Source organism: Pteropus vampyrus, unplaced genomic scaffold, assembly GCF_000151845.1.
Source record: "Pteropus vampyrus isolate Shadow unplaced genomic scaffold, Pvam_2.0 Scaffold172, whole genome shotgun sequence".
NCBI classification, from domain to species: Eukaryota; Metazoa; Chordata; class Mammalia; order Chiroptera; family Pteropodidae; genus Pteropus; species Pteropus vampyrus.
In genome coordinates, this window is record NW_011888953.1 from 3,134,578 (window position 1) to 3,146,466 (window position 11,889).

General features: G+C 46.1%; 1 protein-coding gene across 1 annotated transcript in view; it reads right to left on the reverse strand.

Moving 5' to 3' along the window:
* Positions 1 to 11,889, reverse strand: part of EGFLAM (EGF like, fibronectin type III and laminin G domains) — a 104,668-nt gene that overhangs the window by 12,302 nt on the left and 80,477 nt on the right. The window contains exons 16-18 of the mRNA XM_023536915.1: positions 8,712 to 8,817; positions 5,506 to 5,584; positions 2,448 to 2,591 (exon numbers count right to left, since the gene is read on the reverse strand). Coding sequence (XP_023392683.1) covers positions 2,448 to 2,591; positions 5,506 to 5,584; positions 8,712 to 8,817 — 329 coding nt within the window. The remainder of the gene's footprint in view (positions 1 to 2,447; positions 2,592 to 5,505; positions 5,585 to 8,711; positions 8,818 to 11,889) is intronic.

Below are 11,889 nucleotides of genomic sequence, written 5' to 3' on the forward strand. Positions count from 1 at the left end.
AGGACAATAATTTTGATAATTATTATCACTAATACTAGATTTGCCAGGCCCTGCACTAAGTCCTCTGTATGAATAAACTCATTCACTGAGGTCCAGAAACTTTCAGGGGGTCACGTGGCCACGGGAATCTTTCCTGTCTGACTTGAAGCTCATGCCTTTGACAACTTCAGACCCTGTTTCACAGGGCATTGTTCGACTGGTTCCAATCAGATTCTGGTGCCCAAGAAGACCTGTTCCAGCAGACGAGACTCTCTGGGTGCAGGCCCAGGAATCTACCTCGGAAACAAGCTCTGCCGCAACTCGCTACAGGCTGACACTTTCAAACCACTGGCCTGCACGCCAAGTCCTCCCTTAGCGCTTCCACACATCTGTGTTGGGTCACGGAAGCAGGAAAGTAACTGCTCAAGGGAAGGACACACGGGGGAGCAGCAGCTCTGGCCCCAGGTCCAAGGACAGGTACAGAGATGCCTGTCTTGGAAGAGTCTTAGCTATGCGTCCTTTATACAGCACACAACCAGAACTCTAGGCTTAAAAGAAAAACGTGGGGCCAATTTGCAGAAACTTAAGAATGAAATGGTAACATAAGAATTATGTCCAGGATGGAGTTGCTCGAAGGATGCCCAGGGAATGTGGGAAGGTGGGGGGGCTGTCGGGGGCTGGCCAGGGCCGGGTGTGAGGGCCCGTGGGAGCCTTGGGGTGGCCCTGCACAGATTGAGTTTCCCTGTTCGGCTGGTGAATAGGTTTCAGCTGGTGGTTTAGGGGGGAAGTTGGCCTCCCACCCACGGCTGAGCTACTGTTTCAGTTCGCTTTTCTGGGCACAATCAAGTACTTGAGGCCTTGGTGAGGTTAACCACAGGAAAACCACAAGAAAATGGCTTCGCGGCAGCCAGCCTGAAACTGGGGTGTAAAAAGCTTGGTGTTTGACCTTGGGGCCAGAGGGGGAAAGGGGACAGAGATGATGAGAACTGCTCTCATAGGCCATCCTCTAGCCTTCAACCACACACTTCTCTCAAAAATCCTCAACGGTCATAGGATCGCATCACTTAGTGTGCTCTGCTCTTTAGGGGCAAGCGTGATATTGGATAAATGACATTTCCTCTCAAAATGTTTTTTATTCTAACTGAAAGGACTGACATTATCTTACTTTGGCTGTCAGTAATTCCATTGCATGACCACAGAAGCCCAGAATTAAGTCTTCATCTTCTCTGTAGCTCAGTTATCTTGCCTTTGTCTATTTCGATTCCAATTAATTCCATGTCACTTAGTGAACATTTGTGCTAGACACCAGAGAAGGAATTAAAGAGGGGAAAGCCAGAGAAATTCCTGCCCTCGTGGAGCAGACAGTCCAGAGACTGAGCTGGGCTTTCAAACTTTAGCGTGCACGAGAATCGCCTGTAAACATGGTGAAAACAATGATTGCTGGCCTCACTCCCAGAGTTTTTCTGGTCAGGCTGGAGAATTTGCATGTCTAAGAAGTTCCCAGGTGATGATGATGCTGCTGGTCCAGGGACCACACTTGGAGAATCACTCGTGTAGACGAGTTTTCTAACTTCAAGTGAGGATGTGTCATCATGATCTCTAGAGAAGCTTTTTCATATTATGCAAGCCAGTCACTGCCCTGGAGAAACCAGCTCCCGCCCACTCTGGTGGGAAGAAGTTATCAGGCAACCAATCCTTTGGCTATTTCACAGCTACCCATTCGAAAAGTTTGAGAGTAGTCCACGTTCACTTAAAAGAGGTAAGAACTTGGGGGACTGACTTATCAGTATCACTCGAGAAGCATTTGGAAAAACTGAATGTTGGGTTCATCTATTGAGATACAAATCTGTGCTTTGGTCTTTGTAGTGGGAGAGTGGAAAGTGGGCATTCTCCTTCCTGAGGCCGCATGGCTAATAAGGTGCAGAGTCAGAATTTAAAACCAGGTCTCCCAACTTCAGATCTTCAGAGCCACCTGAGGTGGAGCATTAGGCAGAGCCCTGACGTCCACACTCAGCAGTGTCAAGTCCTCCTCCTATTACTTCCTAATTTGCAAGTGGGGAGCATATGGCTGAAACATACTGAAAAAGGGGTCACAAAATTGTTCTGTAAAGGGCCAAGTAATAAATATTTTAGGCTTTGCAGTACCTACTAAAACTATTCAAGTATGCCACTGAAAGCAGTCATAGACAATATATAAATGAATGAGTATGGTAGCATTCCAATAAAACTTCCTTTGCAAACATTGGTGGTGGGCCAGAGTTAGCCCTCCTGCTGTGGACTGCCGACTGCTGCTCTAGAAGATGGATACTGGAAAGTCCCAGAGCCTCAAACGCGTGTGGTGTTTCAGGCAACAGTTAATTCAGCAGCTTACGTCTGGTTCACTTCTGCATCACTCTGTTTGGCATAATCTGCACTGTCTGAGGAAAATCACTAGGTGATGCCAAAGACAGCTGGCAAGGGGGGCTTACCTGAACACCAGGGCTCCATCCCGAAGGCCCAAGGAAATGAAGTCACTGTTGGGTCTCATGGGACTGTCTCCCCTCCACATCAACAGGCCATCTTTGGCAGTCGTCTTAAACCTCATGAATGCGTTTGATCTTGATCCTGATACCCTGGAGGAAATACACAAGTAATTGCACCAAATCAACCATTCTCCACCAACATCTGTTCCTGAGTTTTTTCTGCCAGATAGAAGGATAATCTGGCATCTCTAGCACTTACTACCAGGAAATTAGAACTGGCATCACCACCACGAGTCACACCACGGGTCTAAAAGTCTGGACTGCTCAGTCTGCAGTATCATGCCCCTCCCCCGGTGTGGTATGACTCCGCAAGAGGGCACTTGATGAGTCACGGATTAACCAGACTCTGGCCAGTGCCACAGTCCCAGGCTATTCCCCCTATACACACTTTAATCCTCCTTCTTTCTTGTCCAACTACTCAAGAGTTCTTGGGAAAGTGTTCCTCATTCCCCAACAGAAAGAAGGTTTCTGAATTGCTAAGAGGTTCAAGTTGGCAGCGTCTCTGGGCTATGATCGTGGCTGTGGATGGCCAGGTCTGGCAGTGACTGTCCTTGAGGGCAAAGGAGGAACGACTGGACAGGAGGCAGCATTTCAGACAAGGAAGATGACTTGATGGGATAATGATCTTGAGAGCTGCAGTGTGGGGAGGAACAAGAAGCTGAGAAGAAAGCAGGGCTACTCTGCCAGGTCAGGTCCCGCCCTACAGCCGTGCTAGGAACAGGGTCACAGGCTTTTGTGCTCTTATCAGTTCCTGGGAATAGACTAGTTCAGAGATCCATTCTCACTAAGGTGACCAGTGTTTCATCTGTTACAGGAAGAAGATCAAGTATGAGGTCCTTAGATAAAAGATAAGAGTAAACATAATTTAATATTACTACTAATATGGCGCTGTTGGAAAAGTCTCTTTCTGTTCTGTCCCTCGTACCACCCCTCTGTCTGCCCCACATGCCTAGAGCTGTACAGTGCATTCTGCAGTAAACAGTGGAAGAGACTTTCGTCTAGGCTTCCCAGAGCTGGGTTTAGACAGCAAGAGACCAATGTTGCCTTCCCCAAGCGGGCGCTCAGAGTGGTGAGGTGGAAGCAAGGTCCATAGAACTGTCTTCTCCACCAGGCCAAGTGCATGCACAGCAATCCAGCCTGGCCCATTCTCTGGAGATCCGCTTTTCCCAGTTTTTTGTTCCAGGCTCCTTCCTTCCCTCACTTGTCTTAGATACACTGATTGGTAGAAGCCAAGCATGATGATGGTTCCATTTCTCTTGCGGTGACTGATTTAGGAGTAGGAATGTAACCATTATCCAGTCACATAGAGGAAATTTATCAAGAAGGTTCTAGGAAAGATTCCTTTCCCTTTAAAAAGAGTCACATGAGAAAAAAAAGTTTTTGTTTGTTTGTTTGTTTTTTTACTTTACCACTGGATATTGCGCTGAAGATTTATAGGTATCTTATGAGCATCTTATTGACAATTGTTTTACAACCATGAAGGGAGTAGCCTCTGGAGAACATGCTGAGGATAATAAAACAGAGAGACAGAGGAGACTTAGGTCTTTGATGATACAGTTGATTCTCTGAATTACTCAAGCCAGGATTTTTAAGAAGTCTGGACTGCTTGTTATATGAAATAGTAAATATCCTTCATGTTTAAGGCATTTTGAGCTGAGTTTTCTGTTACTTGCAGTCAAAGTCATCTAACTAAAACAGACCTGAACTGGACTTTTACCTACAGCTTCACACAGATGCATGCGTACATGCACATGCACATGTGCACACAAGTGTCATCCAAGGTGCTCTGGTTTGGAGGCCCCATGCCTCCTACGTTCATTAACCCCCGTATTCCTCCCAAACCACCTAGTGCAGTTCACTAAGCTTCAGGGGGCTGAAGATCTGGGTCCCTTTCATGCCGGCCCTGCTTTCTGGGGACTGAGTACCCTTACGTCTTTGGGGAAACAAGGTTGAAGAAGGAAGAAGGTCTCTCTTATTTAGGGATCTATTTTGCCTAAGTCCCCATGCCAAGACCACCTGGAAAAATAGAATGTGGGATTGGAGAAATGAAGCAATGTCTGTCTGTCTGTCTGGTGTGCATTCAGTTACCAGGGTTATATGTGTCCGATGCCCTGGGAAAATGTCTTTCAACCATTTTTGTTCCTTAAAAGCCACCAAATTCTACCCTAAGGACTGGGTGCTTTTAGCTTAAAGCTTTATCTTAGTCTGTTAAGAAATAGTCAACTTGAAAAGGAAGGAAAATTCTAGAATGATTGTGCTGGTGGTCTAGTGGGGGATGGTACACTATAAACTACAAAGAACTAGGGGAGAGAAAAGAAAGAGAGAAGAGGCAAACTGAAAGCACCAAAGATGAGCATCACTAGGTTGAAAATTTTGCCAAAGGGCCAGTTTATCCCTTTTCATATCAACAGGCTATTCCAAACCAGGAGCCTGGACTCCAGGGAAGGGCTGGAGCTTCTGCCACCAGAGATGGTGACTTGGACGTCTACTTGTGCCATGCTCTGGTATCCTCGTGAAGAGAGCTAAGGAACCCTTCACTGTACTGGCCAGAGCCTGAAGAGGACAGTGGACCTTTGTTTATGAAAAAGTAAAGTTTGTCTGGCGCCGAGGGAGCACCAGAACCTTCCTTTGTAGGCTCCAGGCAGAACTGCAGACTGTGGTCACAGAACAGCATGCAGCTAACTGCCCTGTCCGGGAAATCACACTCATAACCCTGGCTTCAGGAATGATGAATGCTGGAAAACCTGAGGCTGGGCACGTTCTTCTCTCCAGAACCTTTGACCAGACAGGGTTTGGGTTGCCTTTTCCAAGTTTAATTTGTCTTTTGTTTTGTTTTGTTCTGGTTTCTATGTTTATTTTGTGTGAATTGTCCCCTCGAGGCTATGGCTAAACTGCCTTCTCTGAGAATTATCTTCTGACAGTTAAGATAAGGAAACACCTTGGGAAAGACATTGAGAAATCTACCCCCAGAGAGATAAGGCAGGTGCCTACTGAAACTTGTTACCTCTTGAGAATATCTGGATTGTCATAGGTCAGGTAACTGCGGCCGATAAACTGTGGAATCTCAATGGCTTCTGTGATGGCTGAGACAGAACAGAAAATGCAGGTTACATGGTATATGGGTCTCTTGACCCCGGCGCTGAACCACGTGGAAGGAAAATACAAAGAAAGCCGGCTCCTGGAAATATGACATTTTAACAGCTTGTCAGCTGCTTCCTCTTGGCCGCACACACTCTTGGCCAGGTTTGGAGCTGCCTGGCCTGATGGCCTCAAGTTGGCATCTCCCAGGTGTCCCCTCCCCGGAGCTAGCCATCACTTTTGATGCCCTCAGCACTACTGAGGAGCCTTGTGATATGCTGAAGCTTGAACTGTGCCCAGTTATTCTTGTGAGCCAAAGAGCAGATCTCGGGCTATGTGGGGTGCAGCTGCGGGTAACCCTGGATGTTCTCCGAGGAAGGCGGAAAGAACAAGTCCCAGCAAAGCTCCCCCAGAACCCCTTGAGCCACATCCTCAAGGGACTGGTGAAGTGTGAGAAGTGAGGCTCTGACTCTTGTTTTTACAAAACACCTTCCAGTGTCATATTTCACAAGCTCTTCACCACAATCTCATGAAGGAGCAGGTAGCATGGAAAAAGGGAGGGTTGTTTAGTCCCATTTTCTGGAAGAGAAAAACGAGGCACGGAATCATCAAGGATTTGCCCAATGTCATACAGCTAAGAGAACAATAGTTCATGAACCAGAGCGGCTCTCCTTAATTCCGGTCCTCAGCCCACTTCTTACTTTCCAATATTTTAGAAGTGTACTTCCTTTTATTCAACTTGTCATCACTTTGTTTTCCTGAGAAATCACCCTTTTCCACATAGTTAGCAAAATAACAGGTTTTATAGTTGGGGATAATTTAGGGGATTTCTGCCATATCTCTTTCCTCTTTAGGAAGACACAGATAGGACAGTTTAAAGAAATTAAGGTAGAATTAATCTCATTTCAAAGAAATGTACAAAACAAGAGAGAATTAGAGTTTCACAAAATATATGTAGTTGATGCAAAGCAGACACGAAACTAAAGACTCTGCTACACCCAGGGGAGAACGTGTATAATTATTCGATACTATGAACAACAGGAGAGTTTAAACTTAACTTCTAAACATTTAAAAGAGAGAAAGAGAGAGAGAGAGAGAGATAAAGCAAACCCCAAAACCCAATGACATTGGGCTTCCAAGTATAAGTTCCTATGTGGGCAGGTCCCCCATGGCATGTTCCCAAAATCTTTTCATAAAAAGTAAAATTAAGAAAAAGAACGAGAACAAGAAAAACAAAGGAAAAGAAATAAAAAATTTAAAGGTAATTGCTGAGGTAACTATCCAAGAAATCGCTTTATTGCTCTCTAAATCAGCACTGCCCTGGACAAGGGGGCCTGCCAGCCCAGAGGGCCTATTAGGGACAGGGACAAAGACAGCAGACTTTGGAATCTTGAAATTCTGTGCCTCACCACCAGCCTGTCTCCCTTCTGGTTCAAGTGGGTAGGAGAAAGAGGAGAAGAAAAGAAAAGGAAGTAGAGAGAGGCAAAAAGAATGGGTTGCAAACTGGCAAGAACTGAGTAGAAAGACGAGTAGTCAGAGCGGGGGAAATGCCAAGAAAGAAAAGGAAGAGAAAGCGTTAAAAAAAAAAAAAAAAAAAAAAGAGTAGCCAGATGGACAGGCAGCCCCTGGGCAAGGAATGGAAAAGGCAAGGCACAGAGAGAATGGACCCAGAAGAACAGAGATAGAAATGGGAAGGCAAGCATGGTGGACGAGAAGAGACCTAAGACCACGGAACTACAGGAGGCGAAAGGGAGCTCTTAGCTGGGGCCGTCGGCTCTAAATCTCAGGATATTAGTGTTGAGAAAGGAGGAGGAGGAGAGAGAACAGCCGAGCTGATGGAGGAGCCTTTCCTACAGCTAAACATAACCAAGGCACCCCTGCTGGGTTTGGCTCACCCCGCGGGCGAGAGGCATAGGCAGGCCTTGTCCCTGCTGTTATTGGCCATGGCCTTGGGCCTGTGGCCAACAGCTATTGCTCTCCTGGACTCCTTGAAATGGCCAGGATGTGCTTGTCACACATCAGCTCCGCACACGGAGCCTCAAAAGGGTCTGCGTGAGTCCAGCTGCCTGCTAAGCCCCCTGGCTCAGAAGCTCAGGTGCTTCCTGAGGGGCCAGCTGGGACTTGTGTGTTCTCAGGGCTGGCGCTTTTGGAGGGAGGATTCCCACCCCCCTGCCGGGTATGTCCAAATCCCACGCCACTCACCCCAGTTACCCTCTGCCTGTGGTTGGCCTGCATTGTGCCCGCAGCCTGGCCAGAGCCCAGAGCACTTTCACAGTCTCTCATAGGACTTACTGTACTTACTATTGAGGCAGTAGTTCCCACACTCTGCCATGTGCCAGCATGAAACAGAACAGGGAAAGTCAGAATTTCACAGTCATTGTAAAATCCCAATTACTTTGGTTGCAGATCACTGGAAACCAGCCTTGTTCCTCTCATAAAGCCCCGCAGAGGGCCCAACTCACCTCCCAGTCTGGGCTTAATGGTAAGGGTGAGGGTGGGGGTGGCGGTGGACCAAGAAGTGTGTGTAATAAGTTGTCTGACACCTCTGAGGCTCCCCTGACCTTTCCAGGTTGATTCTAAACCTGGAAAAACAGTTCCTTGCTAAAGAGTTACTTACCTTGTCAATGATTATTACTTTTCTTGGCTCTAGGCTGTATGCGAGAAAGGAATGATAAGCCAGCCGGCTGCCTCTTTTCTCTCCAGAGTGGAAAACATCACCCTAATTCCCAGTCCCCCCTTCCCTTTTGCAAGATTCCAGGGTTCCAGCTATCTTGTGGTTAACAAAGGGCAGGGGAACCCTCTAGAAATGACACCACTGAATACTAAACGGTGAAAACGTACTCACTGCAGTCAGTATATATGGATACGTACTAATTCCATCCTAAAACAGTGACCGTCTAGCCCTCTTTGGCTCCTTGTTGTTTGTTTAAATATTAGAAACATGATTATATTTTAACCTAACCCTTTATACCCATTTTTTTCTATGTTGTCTTCCCCCCTCCCCCCCCCCCCCCCCCCCCTAACCCTTTATACCCATTTTTTTCTACGTTGTCTTCCCCCCTCCCCTCCCGTGGTGAAGACCTTACTGACGATTAATCAAAAGGTGCTTTTGTCACACCCTCACGTTTATACCTGAAAGCTCATGCCTCTGGCGACACAAAAAACACCCCAGTGGAGAGCAGCCTCTAAGCCAGACGAAGCACATTTTCCACTTGTGGGACTTGAAATTCCCAGTAGACTATAAAGAGTTGAAATGAGTGCTGGCTCCTTCACACAGTCAGCCACAGGACCATCGTGAAGGCAGGACCTGGAGTTGCTGTACTGTAGCTTTCCCAACAACCGGGAACCCTCTCAACAACATCCGGTGGATGCCCGTGCAGCCCGAGGAAACACTTTCTACACCACATAGCTCACTCACCCACAGGGGACGGTACTACTTGGTACAGAATTCTTGTTACATGAAGCAGACTCTGTAGCCGCAAAACAAACCAACAAAAATCTCTCTCTACACTACCAGCCGTCAGCTATCTAAAGACCAACATCGAGGCTGAACACTCCTCAATTTTTTATTGTTTAATCATATACCATACTAAGAAAAGAAATTTCCTGTAGTATGCATATTCTATTAATTCGTGTTATTTTATATGCTGGGTTTTCTTTAAGTATGGCCTATATTTATTGAAGCTATTTTTCATACATTGAGACTCCCCCAAATTCATCCAAATCACACCCAGCAATATGAGGCGAATCTACTAAATACAACGTAAAATGTCCTAATTGTTGTGTAGGTGGTAGGTCCGTATAGATCGGGCCAGATCCCATCTTTTAGGACCAGGCATTTTTGACGACAGTTGTGCCCTAAGCCCAGGCCTCAGTAGCTATGAGTGTCCAGTAGCATGGATCAGCTCACCTGCTACAGAGAAACACCCCCATCTAGTGGCCTGTGGGGTCCTACACTATCTGAGCCCAAGCTGTTCCCAAGAACGAAGGGAAGGGAAGGGAGGATCAAGGCTCCCAGTTCTTCCCCAAGTAGTCTGTCAATCGGCTGGGAAAACCCTAAGAGAAAACAGCTGCACCCTGTACCCTTGTTCTCAACACTCAGAGCATAACAAAGGCTCTGAAAAGTCCCACAGAAGAGAAAGCTGTTGAACTGTGTTTATCCAGCATTACCCAAACTTATTTGACCACAAAACCGCCCTCGCATTTTGTATATGTGAAGGTATGTGTGTCCATCTCTGTGTGTGTACAAAACACCCATTAATATTCCTTAGAACTTAAATTTTTGCATGCACTTTGTGAAATTCTGCTTTAACTTATTAGCAACTTACTTGAATGTAAGAGCCACGGGGACCGTGACACAATATGGATAAATTTGGATGAGAGTAGAAAGAGGAAAAAAACTCTAGGAATGGCGACTACTTTTTTGAATAGGGAAGCCTTGTTGACACCTCTCTGGTGAGATGAGAAGGGGGGCCTCTGTATTGGGGTGCTGCTTTGGGTGCTGAGGTTTGAAGTGGAAGAAGACACCTAAGATGGAGAGCCCCCTAATGAAGGTGAGGTGATCACCAAAGTCAAGAGTTATGATTCTTGTTGGCCCCTGAAGTCAGGGCTGTGAGTTAGAAGCTCTGGCTCCTGCTGCCCTGGGTGGGTTCCCAAGATTGGGACAGCGAGCCTCCATTTTCTGCAGCTGCTCCTTCAGGGAGCTGACAGTGCCCTAAAATTGCAGCCCCAGGGCTCAGGGGATGCACCATATCCATCTCTATTAGGCTCTCCTAATCCTGCCCCCGACCTTGTAGGGACAAAGGGGGCTCCCGAAACCATCATAATGATCTGGGCGCCTAGAACTGCTCCAGGATTTGTCTGAATTTAGGGCCCCAGCCCCCTTGAGCCACCAAGTGGTGAGAACAAGCATCCAATCTCCTGACCAGCGCCCTACTGGAATTCTCCTGCCTACCACAAATGCTCTAATGAGGTTAGAGAAAACCAGACTCATTAAAGATCCTAAAAACTAAATTCCTGATGGAGAAGGTGCCCCTTGGTATGAACTGAATGGGGCCTGGCACTGGTGATTTCGACACGATGTTGCTCAATGTAAAAGGGCAAGTTTAACTTCTGTGGGGAATACTAGGAGTAGGTTCCTGCTTTTGAAGGGTGAGCTAGTTTTCAGGCAGAGAAAGAAAAAGAAAAAACAACATAAACTTTTAAATATATGAGGCTAGGAATCATCTTGCTGGATTAGGCAGGGTTCTCTCTCACAACCAAGAATGGCTTCTAATCATTCTTGGTTTGTTAAGCTAAGGATTTACCCAAACTTTTAGAATGTTCTCTTGCATCTCTGTGGAACAATTGTAGTTGCCCATTTCTCTTCCTTTTTTTTTTTTTAAATTTCAATTCTTACATGAGACTAGATGATTTTCCCAGTACAACGGCAGTTTGTGTGGCAACCGGGACCTGCTCTGTGCCTACTGGGGCCTGGAAAATTTGTCATTAACAGCAGCATCCTGCACCCAGAGCCCCATTAATCTTCTGAAGGCGTATAACAGGAGACGAAGTTATGTAACACAGGCCATGCCTCCCACATATGAATCTTCCTAGCATCGGCAATGGCTCCCATTGTGCCAGAAGCACCATCTTTATTTCAAAGCACAAGGAGATACTGATACGACAGAAGGGCAGCCGATGGCTCTAACCCTGTGTGTTTCAGAGAGAGGCGTAAAGGCCCCTCCAGTTCCCCACGCCACTGTCCATTGCTTGGATCTTGCCAGGAGGCCCAGACCCTCACCAGAGTGCTGCCCCTTCGTTCTGGTAAGATTTGTTTTTCTTTGAACCTGAACCTATAGTTATGAAACTATAAACGTGAGCTCTTTCTATCTGTGATGGCTAATGTTCTGTAACAGGAAATGAGCATTAACAAGATCACAAATGATCCTTTCCTTCTTCCTTTATTTCCCAAAGCTAACTGTCATTTAAGCCCGGACTTTATATATTGACTATTAGTGTTAGTATTTACAGCAGAAGCAAACTTGAATTGCTTATGGTAAAACGGAGACCTAGGAAATCCAATTTTCTGAATGAATGGGCCACTCTCGAACTAAATCTCTGCAAGTACGAGCTATTAGCTAAACAATAATTTGCTTGTTAGAATCATAATCAGGCTCATTCACAAATGGATCAATTACTCTTCTTTGGGAGTTTATCACTAGGGTGACCTGTGTTAATGAATATATTTCACATGATTTGTCATTCAGGTTTCAAAATTCATTTAAATATAATATTACTTAATCTTCCAACTGGCAAATTGGCATCTTTC